We start from the raw sequence: 15860 nt of genomic DNA on the forward strand, positions 1-15860 counted from the left end.
GAGGGAGCTGGGGATTGAACATCCAACCTTCCAATTGAAAGACGACCGACTCTACCACTGAGCCACAGCCGCCCCAAGAGTTTTTCTATGTACACAAAAGGCCTATTTCTCTCAAATATTGTTCACAAATTTGTCTAAATCTGTGTTAGTGAGCACTTCTCCTTTGCCGAGATAATCCATCCACACAGGTGTGGTATTTCAAAATGCTGATTAGACAGCATGATTATTGCACAGGTGTGCCTTAGGCTGGCTACAATAAAAGGCAACTCTAAAATGTGCAGTTTTACTGTATTGGGGGGGTCCGGGGGGGTCAGAAAACCAGTCAGTATCTGGTGTGACCACCATTTGCCTCATGCAGTGCAACACATAGAGTTGACCAGGTTGTTGATTGTGGCCTGTGGAATGTTGGTCCACTCCTCTTCAATGGCTGTGCGAAGTTGCTGGATATTGGCAGGAACTGGAACACGCTGTCGTATAAGCCGATCCAGACCATCCCAAACATGCTCAATGGGTAACATGTCCGGTGAGTATGCTGGCCATGGGATGATGAACTGGGATGTTTTTTCAGCTTCCAGGAATTGTGTACAGATCCTTGCAACATGGGGCCGTGCATTATCATGCTGCAACATGAGGTGATGGTCGTGGATGAATGGCACAACAATGGGCCTCATCACGGTATCTCTGCGCATTAAAAATGCCATCAATAAAGTGCCAGACGCCATCGAATATGAGCATTTGCCCACACAAGTCGGTTATGACGACGAACTGCAATCAGGTCGAGACCCTGATGAGGACGGCGAGCATGCAGATGAGCTTCCCTGAAACGGTTTCTGACAGTTTGTGCAGAAATTCTTTGGTTTTGCAAACCGATTGTTGCAGCAGCTGTCTGGGTGGCTGGCCTCAGACGATCTTGGAGGTGAAGATGCTGGATGTGGAGGCCCTGTGGTTGTGAGGCCGGTTGGATGTACTGCCAAATGATCGGAAACGCCTTTGGAGACGGCTTATGGTAGAGAAATGAACATTCAATTCACAGCCAACAGCTCTGGTGGACATTCCTGCAGTCAGCATGCCAATTGCACGCTCCCTCAAAACTTGCGAAATGTGTGGCATTGTGCTGTGTGATAAAACTGCACATTTTAGAGTGGTCTTCTATTGTGGCCAGCCTAAGGCACACCTGTACAATAGTCATGCTGTCTAATTAACATCTTGATATGCCACACCTGTGAGGTGGATGGATTATCTCGGCAAAGGAGAAGTGCTCACTAACACAGATTTAGACAAATTTGTGAACAGTATTTGAGAGAAAAAGGCCTTTTGTGTAGAAAAAGTCCTAGATCTTTGAAAAAATCCATGAAAAATGGGAGCAAAAACAAGTGTTGCATCTATATTTTTGCTCAGTGAATTATGATAATGTCAAAAGTCTGCTTCATAGACACCTTTTTCACTCACTTTCAAGATATTTCACAATGCTTTTGTGAACTTTGTAGTCCAGATATTTGTGTTGTGTTACTTTATTATCCCTTACTTATTTACTCAATTAAAACTATGTATATTGTGTTCATTCTCACAGCAATGAACAATGTATAGCTGCTAAAAATGTCTATACATTTGTTATTTGATAAAACAAAACGTTTATAAACAGATAATAATCTATAATCTTATAATTGTGATTGATATGAAAATAACATATAGAACTATAGAGCTAGAATTAGTTTGTAATTCTATCTTGGGAATTTCTCTCCATCTTTATAAATTAGTAGGCCTAATGTAGCGGTTTACTTAATGTAGCCTTTTTTTCCATTATTGAGTTACTGAATAGCATTTAAAATAAAAACTTTATCACATTTGATTGAAAAAATAGTTTGTAACTAATTAAACGCTTTTGAGAAATGTATCAGATCAATCAATAATCTCTATCAACATATTGTAGAAATATTGAAAATGATAAAGGCACTTTAATTCTAATAAAAACCAGTGAATCACTCTCTTAATAAATATAAGCGCCTAACCTCACATTTGTTAAGTTATTTGCTGTATCCTGAAACTAGAACATATATATGTATTACCATCATTTTTTAGATTAGATTAGATTAACAAAAAGGGAATAAGGAATAATTACAGATAGATATATTTAAACCATAAAAGCAATTTTTCAGTTGTAGTTTGTATCAAGTATCAACACATGAGCAGAAGAGGGGAATACAATAAAAAGAATAAGGGTGGGAAAAATGTATAATCTGTATTTTTAAAAGCTTCCTCTTGAATATGTAGAGACAATGGTCAGACTCTGTGACACATACTGCAACGCAACAATCAGTGTTGTCAGTAAAAATAGTATTGTATAGAAATGATCATTAAAAGTATGAACTAAATCCTTTTCAACTGAAAATGGGAAAAAGTGCATGATGCAAATATTTTCACTCAAATCTTTGTGTTTGTTTCGATGTGAAAATTTACATGTCCATTTGCCTTCATAATACTGCGGTTGACGAAATGCACAACATTCCTGTCAAAACAATGGCTTTGGGTCCTGAACACAGGTGACTATCAGGCAAATTGTATGTTTGTACAACAGGTGTGTTTAACAAAATAGAGCCTCAAATGTCAACCAAAATGCAAATTCAGCCACACCTGCAGAAGTCTTTTTCATGACAGACATTTTAACTCACTAAAAAGTAACTTGTGAACCATTTGTAAACCAGTGAGCCAGGATCTTGAAACTGGTTTACAAACATGGGGTGCAACTATTATTACTTTTATTAATTCTACCTGTTCTTTTTCTGCTATCACAAAGGAAAATGTCTTTAGTGGGAAAGACTAATTGACAAAGAAATCTGTGCTCATGTTTGATTTCTCCACTGCTTTCTGTCCTGGTGGGATTGATCAAGTTGTAAAAGTTAAAATCAAAGGTTCAAACATATTTCCTAAAAGCTCTGTTTATGTATGCATCACTTACTTATAAAATGACATAATTTGTTAGTTGACTACATTGTTGTAATTATAATCTAAACCTGAAACGCTTTCAAAAATGTACAGCAAACAGTTTTTTAAAAGAACATTATTGGTTCCAAGATGTGGTGGAGTAAATGTATTAAGCAGCATTCATTTTAAATACACCAGTTAAATACAATATCTCATAATTATACTTGAGAACAGTGCTTTAGTAAATTTAATTAGTAACATTCTACCACTGACATTAGGCATCGGACAAGGTTATTGATTTTGAATTTGGCCCAGCAAAGTATACAATCTTTTCTGAAACCTATCAAGTTAAACATAAACACAGTGGTTCCATCATCCCCTTAAAATCAATTAAACAGCTTTAATACCTGACCCAACAACTTGATGAATTCTGCAATGAGCCACTAACTGTCAGGTTAACAGTTGTATGTCACTAGTCAAAGATTTATGGAACAAACACTGGTGTCCTTTTTCATGGCTTATTACATTTTTGCAATTCATGTTAATGGGAGGGAAAGTCCACAGAACAAAACACACACAAAACAGACATGCAAATACACGTCACTCAACCAACACTCCCCGGAAAGATGCAAAAGTGGTCCTCTAATCCCTCCCTCCATTAATCCACACTTTCAAAAACTGGCCCTGATCTGTTTTGCAAACCACACTCAGCTTCCACAGAGGCCGTTGGTGAGCTGAAGGTAAAGTAAGGACATGTTTGGGGCAGTGTTTCTTTCCTTAGGTTGGCTGATGCTGCAGTTAGCCGATGGGGAACTGGATTACATCTCTAGGAGAGAGGGGATGCAGCTGCAGGGCGACTTCTCCATCGCTGGACTCTTTCCCCTCCATTACACAGATGGACCAAGTGCTGGTGTGCCTGCTTTGAGTCAATGTAACGAGTAAGTTTTACAACACAGTAAACTCATCTGATCAAATGTATCTCATTGCTCTTAATCGACTGCAAATACAATAAAAGCAAATGCTTTGTTTTTTTTATCCAGAGTTATGAGAGTTTATACAGAGTTTTTACTTGATGTGTATTAATTAGTTTTTTCTTTTACATTTAACCTTTTCTAGAGGTACCCACAACAAACATGGATTTCACCTGTTGCAAGCCATGAGATTTGCAGTTGAAGAAATCAACAACAGCACTGGACCACAGCCTCTTTTACCAGGAGTGAGGCTGGGCTACCAGATGTACGACATCTGCTCAGTATCAGCCAGTGTCCTGGCCACACTGGACGTGATAGAGCAGCACTATCGGAGCCCCTCTACATCTGGAGCAGAGGGACACACAGGCTCAAATTACAACAACAGTCAAAGGACGGTGGCTGTGGTTGGACCAGACAGCAGCAGCAAATCTTTCACCCCTGCTGCTTTATTTGGGGCTTACCTTATACCTCAAGTGAGTTTTCAATTATTACATTACATATTCATGACATAAGGTTTTCATACAACATAGAATCATTCCACATGCTCTTATTTTATTTTAGATATCCTATGAAGCATCAAATGAAATGCTGAGCAACAAGTTCCTCTATCCAGCCTTTCTTCGCACAATTCCCAGTGACAAAAACCAGGTGGCAGCCATGATACAGCTTCTCAATCATTTCAACTGGACTTGGATTGCTCTCTTGGGCAGTGACAATGCTTATGGCCTGGAGGGAATGCAAAGCCTGTCAAAGCAAGCACCACACCACGGCATCTGCATCGCATACCAAGGAGTGATCCCTGCATTAAGAGCAGATACCATCCAGAACATGAGAAACATAGTGACAGGCTTACTGACGACCAAAGTCAGCACCATCGTAGTCTTCTCCAGCAAGTCAAAGCTCAAGGGCTTCATTCCGTTTGTTCTTGAGCGGAATGTGACGGATAAGGTGTGGATTGGGTCAGAGGACTGGTCAACATCTTCCCTTATATCAGGGATACCTGGGATCCACACCATCGGCACGGTGCTTGGTATATCTGTCAAATTTCAAACTATATCTGGTTTTGAGGAGTTTGAGAGGAAGGTAGCTGAGGCTTCCATGCAATACAGTGACACCCAGGAAGTCTCCAATGCTACCATGAGCCCAGGCAATGAGTGTCTACACAGTACAGATCTGTACAGCCTCGCCAAGAACAAGTTTCCTCTGGACGGGTACGACATTACCTCCTCCTTCAATGTGTATAAGGCTGTGTATGCTGTGGCTCATGCTCTGCACAAAGCACTGGGTTGTGATTCTGGAAAGTGCGAAAGGAGGAGGGTGGATCCGTGGGAGGTGAGCAGATGATTACTCTTTTTTAATCTTTTAGAACCACTTTTTTTTTGTTAAGCACAGATGTTTCCTTTTCCCTCTCCACCCCAGCTTCTCTGGTGGCTTAAGCAGGTGCGATTCTCTCTGGACAACACCTCTGTTCACTTCGACATGAATGGTGACCCACCCACAGGATATGACATTATTTCCTGGGTTAGGAAGGGTACAGACTGGTCTGTCAGAAAGGTAGGATCCTTCAGCCCAGATCCCATTTCTCTCACAGTTGATGCTGATCAAATCAACTGGCACAACACCGGAGATTCAAGACAGGTAAGACCTTTTGGAGTATTTTAGTAAACGTGACTTATTTGTTAAGCCCCAAAAAGTTTTCTTTTTCAACATCTCATTCAATTCAATTATTTTCCGTATTTATCTATATACTGCCAAATCATAAGTTATCTCAGGACAAAAAGAGCAGGTCTAGACCGTACTCTTTGTAATATAATTAAGAGGGACCCAACATTAATCCACCATGAGCAAGCACCTAGCAAGAGTGGCAAGGAACAACTCCCTTTTAACTGGCAGAAACCTTGAGCAGAACCAGACTCATTGGTGAACAGTCGCAACTGGATGGGCAGAGAAAGTGGGATAGAGGGAGAGGTGGAAAGAGAGAGATGGAAACAGACAGACAGACAGACAGACAGAGAGGCAGGGAGACGTTCAGATAATAGAGACTTTTAGTTACAATGGCAATAATCATAGTACAAATATGTTTAATATTAGTAACATTTAAATTAATAACACCTGACATACAATAACAATATAGGTATGTCTAATAATGATAATTGTGGTAATTTGAGTAAAGCAGGTCCACGGCAGAATGCAGTCCTCTACAAAGGTCCAAAGGAACCTGTGAGAAAAGGGAGCACAAAAACAAAGAGTAAAGAGTAACATGCGTTATACTATAACATACATGCACACGTAAGACAGAGGAGAGAGAGTGTATCAAGTCTCCCAGCACTCTAAGCCCATAGCAGCATAACTACCTGAGCCAGCCCTTCATTTAGTGCAAACATGATGCAAAGTTACAGAAGTTAGGAACATAAAAAAGTGTATTTTAAATAGAGACATTTCCCCAAAATCAAATAAACTGTTAATTTAACTGTCCACTCATTGCATTTTGAAAGGACAATAATAAACAGTTCTGAATAATTGCAACTTAAATGGAATGAAATAAAACACACTTTAAAACTGCATTATCTAATCCCTTTGGATGAATATAAAGGTATGTTTTAATTATCTTTTCGGAACCCTGTTGGTTGTGTCTAGGTGCCGCTGTCCATCTGTTCTCCTCCGTGTCCGAGAGGCCACAAGAAACTGCTGACAGGCCAACACGCATGCTGCTTCGACTGCCAGGCCTGTCCCGCTGCAACCTTCCTCAATATAAGTGGTAACATAAAGACTCAGAAAGAGACTAAAAAAAACATTCAGAAATAGAAAAAATAGAAGAATAAAAAAATTATATAATAGGTGTTTCTTAGAAGGGATGTGCTCTATGAGACTTAATGACCAAATGACTATGATGGGAGGTTGAAGAGGCCATGAGAAATTAACTGTATACTATATACAATCATGCACAGTGGGTGTCATCATCAGTAGTGGTGCAGGTGAGTGAATGTCTGAAGTGAATGTCCCACTCAACCAGTCAGGGCAAAGACCACAGTTCTCAGTTTGTAGCAATTTAAAACTCTTAAGGGATTTTTCTCTTCTGCTATTTGAAATCTTTATCAACAAAATGGTCAACGCTTTGGCACCACTGTCTTTTCCAGTTGTTGTGTGTAAAGTTGACCAGCAGGTGGTGCTGAGTACTCATACTATGTGCTGATGCACTTGCCAAAGGGATGCAAACTCCTGTTTGAAGTGGGTCACAGTGCCCCACAACGTGCAGGCTATAATGTGTGTTTCCTGGTGTTTTTTCTCTTTTAGATCATGACATTTCACATTGATGACTCACTGATGATAAATTAGAACTTGATTACACTGGCCAAAAGACCCAGCCTTGCATTGCCTTTACATTTATTTATTTTAAGTTTTTCAGTTTATTTCTATGCTGATTCTCTTCCTCAGACCCTACTAACTGCCAGGCCTGTGTGCCGCAACAGTGGGCTACGCCGCAGAGTGAGCAGTGTCTGAACAGGACCATCCTACTGCTCGCCTGGGACAACCCCCTCTCCATCGCACTGCTCTTCTTTCTGACCTCCTGCCTCCTCATGACCTCCAGCTCAGCAATAATCCTGCTGTTCAACCTGAACACGCCAGTGGCCAAGTCTGCCGGAGGCCGCACCTGCCTCCTGATGCTGGCAGCCCTGACTGCTGCCGCCATGAGCTCTTTGTGCCACTTTGGCCAGCCGTCTCCTCTGGCCTGCATCCTCAAGCAGCCTCTATTCATTGTCAGCTTCACTGTGTGCCTGGCCTGCATCACTGTACGCTCCCTCCAGGTCGTCTGTATTTTTAAATTTGCATCCAAGCTGCCGCCGGCTTATGACAAGTGGGCCAAAAAACACGGGCCAGAGTTGACCATTTTTCTGGTGTCCATCATTGTCTTGTTCATTTCTGTGCTCCGTGTGTCTGTCAACCCTCCCAAACCTGACGAGGATCTTGCCTTCTACGAGGACAGCATCGTGTTGGAGTGCAGTAACACCCTCTCACCTGGTGCAGGCCTCGAACTTGCTTACGTATCACTGCTCAGCATCCTCTGCTTCTCTTTCAGCTACATGGGCAAAGACCTTCCAGCAAACTACAACGAGGCCAAATGTGTCACCTTCAGCCTCATGGTGTACATGATCTCCTGGATGAGCTTCTTCACTGTCTACCTCATCAGCAGGGGCCCATTCACCATGGCCGCACAGGTGTTTGCCATCCTCTTCAGCGTCCTGGCCTTTTATGGGGGCTACTTCTTGCCTAAAATTTATATTATTGTCCTCAAGCCACAGATGAACACAACTGCCCATTTCCAGAACTGTATTCAAATGTATACCATGAGCAAACAATGAATCCTTTTCTTATTGAAGATGAAGAAAGTAGAAATGATGTAGACAAGCAACACAGGTTTAGTTTCACTTTTGAATGTATCTAACTGTTTAAAATGTAATAAGCTGTAAATGTTGTATGTGTACATATAAAACTGTATACGACTGCTCTGTTTACATTTAGAGAATCCATTACAACTCCTCTTGGAACTATTAATATCAATTAAATATGAAATCCTCAGAAATCTCAATACTGATGAAATCCATTACAAACATCTTGTCTGGAAAGAGATCAACACCAGGATAAGACTCAAATAGAAAATATTTTGCACACGAACACAATGAGCCAGCATTCACAAAACCAGGACCCTGAAACTGAAGTAACAAAATGTCACAAATATCTATACCTACAGCCGACCAACACCAAATTTGATATTTCATATTTATAACAAGGCCTTTTTTTCTCTCTTTTTATCGTTTCAAAAAACAAACCCTATTTGGCAGCTACATTTGACATCTTGTCAACACAGATCTAAATTAAAGCCAACTTTAAGCTGGCAGTGGGCTTCTACTATTTACATATAATAAATGGATCTGTTGGATGTTGAAGAGAATCAACAGCGCCCCCTGTCAGCTGTTCTAAGAAGTGTCACACCTTTGGTTAAATTGATGGTTAAACTGTGTTCTTTTTTTGGAAATTTACAAACACGCAAATTTAAGGAAGCTGCCAGAGTGAGAAGCCTTGTCTTGTTTCAGACAAAGTTTCATTTGCTTCCAGAATATTTGAAACTAAAAACTTCAAGAAAAAAAAAAGGTTTATTGGAAAACTTGTCTAAAATCTGTATAATTAAAATATTTGTGTGTTGTACAAAAGACACTTTTCTCTTTCCGTTGTTTTGGAGATAGTTGTTAAATGTCAGCCTGGGACGACTAAACAAGTTTTCCTGATCCCTGTAAAGAAGTGGCAGCTGGTCACAGCAACAACAACAAAAGAAGTGCATATTGCAATTGCTTATTGCATATCAAATAAATGCACAATTGGCCTGTCTTGTCTCTGTGTGTACGAGCAACCAAACACGCACGCATGCACACACACACACACACGCACACACACACACACATACAGCGCTGCTGTTGGCTGTTGTTTGATAGGAGAGATGAAAAGGCCTTTTGTGGCTGGGAGGTCAGCGCTATTGACCACTAGATGTGTGAGTAGAGCCCGGGCTTGGTTTTCCCACAGTCTCTCTGTCCACTCGAGGCTTAATGCCCTCAGTCAACAATAGAAGTGTGCCATGGGTGAACAAGCAGGAGTTTTATTGTCAGCACACACCAAGGACCAGAGCGAGCTGCTGCGGGGAAGATGTTGGGAGTTTTATTTGACAAGCTTTTTGATCCATTTTCGTTCAAATGTGATATTCAGCATCACACTTAAAACATGGGTGTTTCGTCCGGAGATCTAAAGCCTGAACCAGTTTTACTCAACAATGGACAAAATGTGTTCCCAGTAACCCAAGATGCCCTGAGATACAATACAAAAGAATGAATGTAAATTAATGGATAAAACATTCTTACTAATTCACTTGCTGCTTGGTACCAGCAGAAGTCTCCAGCAGTCTCATCTAATCGTCCTTCATCGCTCCAGATGTGACAACTCTCAGTCTAGATGTCTTTAAATCTGCAGCTTCTGCAGAGTGGAGTTTATGTGAAATTGTTGGTCAGAGTGACTTTAGAAGATGTAGAAAGACATTTTTTGCGACAAATTTAAAGGGACAAAAGGGGCAACAAAAATAGGTATCAATATTATTATTACATATACATTTTAAAAACTGCTAATAGTTTGAGACAAGTCATTACATCAAACTAAGCTGTTCACCATTTCCCTGAATGCCACTAATGCATTTAATCCTGTTTAAGTATTCCCTGAGGGCACATCACAAGATACTCCCTGTGTTCCCCTGGAGTGTGAGATAAGCAGCAGATAGTCCTGATAATGACTAACAGAATATCATTCTCAGCCTGATATGGATCTTGGGAAAGGTTTTATCTCTAGTTGTCAGCCTGTGATTGTTTCACCTCTGAGTAACTGATGTGTGTCCCATTGTTAAAAACCTCAGCTCTGCCTGAGTCACATGGCATTGTTATGCTAATAACTTGCTATGAATTGAAGAACTGTTTCTAGGGATGAGAGACCTTACAGTTTCATCCTGAAGAAACCGCTCGCTTCACCTGCACAGACATGGCTCCCTGTTCCACAAATGACTCCTCTTCTCACCACAGCAGGATCCTGGATGGGACTTCAATTGCTTCGCTCAGTCCCAGAGGGCCAGTAACTCCTTCCCAGTCAGCTCAACTCTCAGGCCCACCATTCTGCAGGACAGCAGCAGCAGAGGCCCCGTGTGGAAGCCTAGAGACTCTGGCACACACTCTCAGAGCTAAGGGGATGTGCTTTAACAGTTTCATCATCATGTTGATGTTGAGAAAATACAAAATAGGGATTCTATCACTGAAGATCATTCACTAGAAATGTGTTACACTGCTTGTTTCAGTAGAATGATATCACAGTATCCTTAAACCTTGTGGGGTTACTGCCAGTGTATGTCACAGAAAATATATTCATTGTGTGAAGTTTTGATGTAAAAAGTTAGTGTGTCAATATGTTTGAAACAAACACGGTTTATTCAGCATGTATGTTGGTACTGATTTGCCTTTTATAGAGGAAGAAAGTATTTGATACAATGCCAAGAAAGAGTACGCAACTGTCATTTTTGCCGTGTATGTAATTGTACTGCATTATAAGTAAAGGCTGTTTAGTAGAAGTGGGATTGTGTGATAGTGAAACACTCACAAGCAAGTGTTTACCATAACTTATATGATGTATATATAATAACAAAATAAGTTATGTAATATATTATATATTTTAGGTTGTCTTGAAATCATGTGCAGATCTATTCATTGTGAGTGCATGCTTTAAAAAAACAACATATGACCGACACTTCCAGTCGTCAAATACAATTCATATTGCTATCTGCACATCTGTAAAATCCAGGCTTCTTCTTCTACAAATTTAAACATAGTTTCAGTCTTAAATATTAGTTGTAAGGCCTCTCAATATTTTGCTTCTTTCTCAATGTATGCATTTTTCATAGAACATGCTCTGTATTAACAGAATTCATTTAAATGCTGACAAGTTTCCTTATATAATGCTTAATACACAGGAGGTAGTGTCTGTAGTATGTTAAGTCTAAACCCGACTTTTTACTTGAGATTCTTGTATGCATAAAAACATCCAGGTATCTGTTGTGTTCTCCAGCGAACATCACATACCTTCCTTCAAATCTCGGGCAATAGAGAGGCTGCTTTAAAACAGGGGCTAGTGAAGAAAATAGCTCCTAAAGACTTTAGCATTTCCCCTTATTTAAACAAGAAAATGTGAAGATGCATTTTTGGAATTCTCTATGATAAAATAATTATTTAAATGAAATAAGAAATCTGGAATCAGCTTTATAATGATTGTATCCTTTTATTGTAAATTGTCATACAAGAAATTAAATTTAACATTCAATTTAAGAGCCTAAATGTTATAGTGCACACGCACATGTACACGCACACACACACACACACACACACACACACACACACACACACAGACACACACACACACACACACACACACACACACAGACATCATCATCATCATCATCATCCTCAGACATAAAATTTGGCATTGATCATTCGAAACAAGAGAGAAATATTCTCAACATTAGCTGTCAGTATAACACAGTACGACTTATACTGTTACATCACGCAGTCCAAAAATAAACTCCACTGGAGTAAACAGTCATTTCACAAGATCTGAACAAACCATGATCATTTAAAATCAACCAGCTTTAAACACAAAGGAAAAGCAAACATCAAATGTGAATCAAAGTCAGCGCAGGAAAATCTTCAAATAAGTGAGAGCGTTGCTTTTACTACTTGTCCATCAATGTGATGAGACAATAAGGAAACCCATGAAGGGCAGGCTGGAAACATATTTCCTACATAGTGAGGGACAGTGCACATCCCCTCAGGTCTGAGAGTGTCTGTCAGGGCCTCTACCAAGGCCTCCACACGGGGCCTCCGATGCTGCTGCTGTCCTGCAGAGTGGTGGGCCTGAGTGTGGAGCTGACTGGGGAGGAGATACTGGCTCTCTGGGCCTGATGGAGCTGCTGCTTCTGCTGCGGGAGGCCCTGCAGAGGAGGGACAGGGGCCTCTGTGTTGGGTCCAGCTGAGAGGAAGTGCACAGAGTCCCTCCAGCAGTAAGAGTAGCCTTGGTTGAAGTCGTTCTGACAGAGGCCCGGCTGCAGCTGCTGCCTCAGGAAGCTCACAGTCATCTCCAGGATGTCGGCTTTCTCCAGCTTGGAGTTGGGCTCTTGCTTGTGGAACTCTTTCTCCAGAATGATCTTGAGTTGCTCGATGCAGCTGTTGATGCGATCTCTGCGCATTTTCTCCACAACTGGTTTTCTTAACTGGGGAAGAGGAGACATCAAGGTTAGATCACTGTTCAAATCTACAATTAACAATCAGGCATTTGTGCTTAAAAGCTGATACAAAGCTATTAAAGTCCCCTCCAGTTCTTACTTTGATATTGTCTCTCTCAGAGATCCTAATGTGGTGAATAGAAGAGTAGTTGGTAGAGCAGGGAGCCATGTCTGTGCAGGTAGAGTGAGATGCTTCTTCTGGACAGCGATGTTAGCACTGATGCCTCTGGGGGAGCTGCTCCTCATTTTATACTGAGACATTAGCATAACAAAGCCATGTGGCTGAGGCAGGGCTGGGGTTCCCACACTCTGACCAGTGGGACTCCCAGGACAACAATGGGAGACATGTCAATAACTCAGAGAGAATGTATCTGTGTGAGGCATGTTTCCCAAGATAAGCAACAGGTAATTAACACTTTATCACGCAGCTATCTGAGAATTCATCATGAACTGAAGGTCAGAATTGATTTTTCGAGATGTAAAAAAAGGTGAATGATACAGAAAAAGGTGAGTATCTTCAAAGGGGGGTATCTGCAATTAGGGACAAATGCTGCACTGCAATAAAACAATATAATTTGAAGGCTTTCATTTTCTCTTCAAAGAAAGTCCCTCTTCCTCCAAAGAGCATTTTGGTACACAGACAGGAGCATTTGGCCACATTGCAGTGTTTTTGTTTTCTGTTTTTGGCACAGGGGCCTCACAGTCACATATAAAAATAAATTGTATTTAAAAAATGAGGGTGATGAACTGAAATTGGAACTTTCAAATTACAGTTTATCACTCTTAGCAGATAAGCCTCTCATTGAAGTCCAATGATGACGTCCACTGGCTGCAGGTGAAATATTTTATTTCCCACCTGTTGCTTTTCCAACCACACGCGGCTTCACGTTAAACTCAACGTTTCCCACAGAGATCGTGTGTGAGGAGCGACTGCTACGGTGTGAAGAGACACACACACGGATCAAAGGCTTCTGCTGCTGACACACTTCCGGGGTGTAAAAGCAGGCATGTGTGTCGCACGTTCTTAGCGGCGCGAGTCGAAGGTCTCGTGCTACATCGAGGCGCGGTGTTACAAAGTGTGCACCTTTTGATGCTCACTACGATTTTAATGTAGAGTAGCTTGTTGTCCTTTACATTAAGAGCAAACAAGAAATTGAGTTATTCTGAGTTCATGCTGGCAAAACGGTATGCAGGTATTTTGCCAATTAAATAAAACACTTGCAAAAGAAACTTTCAAATGCAAATGATGAATGATGGATATTCATCACGGTTATTTTGCTTTCAAGTTTAATAAGTTTTTTTCTTATTCACATACTGGAACGCCTGCTCAGTGATGTGTAGTGAACCAGACTACATTTGGATTATTGTTGATTTAGTCACTTATAAGTCAATGAGTTCTGCCGAAAAAAATACAGGCAGCCTTTCATCATAATCTCTTGTCTTAATTCCCCTGAGGGTCTACAGGCCCTGCTGAAAATGAACTGTGTCAAATTAGTGTCAAGTTAATGGTATTATGAGCGGGCTGGCAGTGTGCCTCTGAGGGCCTCCATCACTGGCTGGCCCCAGATGTGAAGCCGGCCTTGTGGGTGTAGTGTGAGTAGTCCCCTCTCCTCAGTTTCCCACCAGTCCAAAACATCAGGGTAAATGAGCTACAAAAGCCATGCCACTCCTCAATGCTCCACCGGGAATGTTAATTGATCTTTTGTTGCAGGACAAACAGAAACTCTGTGTCTCAGTCCATCTGGGAAAAATCAAGTCAACTGGCTTCACTGCCTGGCACAGAGCAGTCTGTTTCTGTCTTAGTCTGTGTTGACTCTTTTAATATGAGATTCCAGGCACCAATCTACCAGGAAGTATTCATTAAGTCAAAGGAGAAATGCCACAACAGAAAGTAACAAATGTATTACTTAATTAAAAGTTGAATGACTTTTATTAACATGCGATGTTTCTCGTCAGATCTCGATCAAGCAAAGTCAAAATAAACCACCACTGGCAGTAAAATGGAAAGAGAAAAAATACTCATATTCATTAAACAATACAAAAATAAGAATTTAGTAGGTCAATGCATGGATACAGACATTATCTTTAAAGTTGGAGGTAATGAAATGAAAGTCTGCTAAATTTAAGACCACAGTATCACCAGTCTTGTGATTTTCACAATTTCATATAAAGGATTATAGGTTCCTTTATATGTTAATATAATTGTCAAAAACTATTTAAAATAATGTCTTTTTTTAGTGGGGCCTGAAAACCTCAACATATTAATGGGCTCATCTAATCTTGAACCGATACATCAGTCTGTGCAGGTTTGATACCTGTTGATTATTGTTGACACATGCGGTGCTTTGATTTTCTATTGAGGCACCTGCATCACAGCTCTTTTAAAGTAAGTAGAAGTACTCTGTCAGACACTTTTCAACAGCAGTTATTTTCTTGCTCTTTTGCATATTCAGGTATATCCAAATAAACACACATCTCTTCTCATAGTTCATGTCTGAAGCTCTCCTCATCACTGTAACATTTGAAAATAACTGCTGATTTGTCAAGTCACGTCCATGTCTCCCTAAACAATCTGTACTCTCCATTGATTTCATTGTCAACATGTTTGTGTGAAGTTGTGCCTCCTCTGAAAGTTAGTGTGCACCACACTGCTGCTGGGGGTCTTTGTCTACAAGTGTGTGTGAAGATGAGCTCCCCTCCCACCAGCCGCCTCAGAGCTCGGAATTCCTGCCATAAAGTCTCGGCCATCGTTCAGACCTGCGGCGGCGCAGAGCGGCTTCCCGTCAGCCATCTCTCTGTGAGTGTGGTATCTCCCGTTTCCCACACTCTGCGCCTATTCACTGGCCCCAAGACACGAACAATAGAAGTGTGTCTTGTTACACATCACATTAGCTACGGTGTTTGATCTCTTGTTGAAGGGGGAGGGGAGGCGGCTACAGCCAGACCATCTGGCCTGGCCAACTAGACCCTGAGAAAGTCCCAGGCATGCCACATTCTCCACAACTTCTGCACACAAATAGTTGTGAGAGACTTTTGTGGCACTTGAGACATAATTCAAGCACTAGACAGCATGCCACAACCACCACAACAGAAGTGGGACATGTGGCGTG

General features: G+C 41.0%; 2 protein-coding genes across 2 annotated transcripts; one reads left to right on the top strand and one right to left on the bottom strand.

Moving 5' to 3' along the window:
* Positions 1 to 3675: 3675 nt before the first annotated feature.
* tas1r1 (taste receptor, type 1, member 1) lies at positions 3676 to 8268 on the top strand. The gene is made up of 6 exons (XM_069660833.1): positions 3676 to 3860; positions 4039 to 4366; positions 4455 to 5225; positions 5313 to 5531; positions 6531 to 6651; positions 7329 to 8268. Exons 1-6 carry the CDS (start codon positions 3676 to 3678, stop codon positions 8252 to 8254), a joined length of 2550 nt encoding a protein of 849 aa, XP_069516934.1. The 3' UTR covers positions 8255 to 8268.
* A 4056-nt stretch (positions 8269 to 12324) lies between these two features.
* her12 (hairy-related 12) lies at positions 12325 to 13017 on the bottom strand. The gene is given in 3 exon segments (XM_069660752.1): positions 12325 to 12738; positions 12851 to 12963; positions 12966 to 13017. Coding segments are annotated over 3 exon segments (579 nt in total).
* Positions 13018 to 15860: the final 2843 nt, after the last annotated feature.

This window comes from Semicossyphus pulcher, unplaced genomic scaffold (genome assembly GCF_022749685.1).
Source record: "Semicossyphus pulcher isolate SPU_LCO1_2020_fin unplaced genomic scaffold, fSemPul1.0.p SCAF_13, whole genome shotgun sequence".
NCBI classification, from domain to species: Eukaryota; Metazoa; Chordata; class Actinopteri; order Labriformes; family Labridae; genus Semicossyphus; species Semicossyphus pulcher.

What these genes read in the sequence shown, in the direction of transcription:
- tas1r1 (XM_069660833.1), top strand. Translation starts at nt 3,676, where the DNA reads ATGTTTGGGGCAGTGTTTCTTTCCTTAGGTTGGCTGATGCTGCAGTTA. An exon ending in GCTTTGAGTCAATGTAACGA is followed by an intron (nt 3,861 to 4,038) that starts GTAAGTTTTACA and finishes AACCTTTTCTAG; the next exon opens with AGGTACCCACAACAAACATG. An exon ending in GGAGGGTGGATCCGTGGGAG is followed by an intron (nt 5,226 to 5,312) that starts GTGAGCAGATGA and finishes TCTCCACCCCAG; the next exon opens with CTTCTCTGGTGGCTTAAGCA.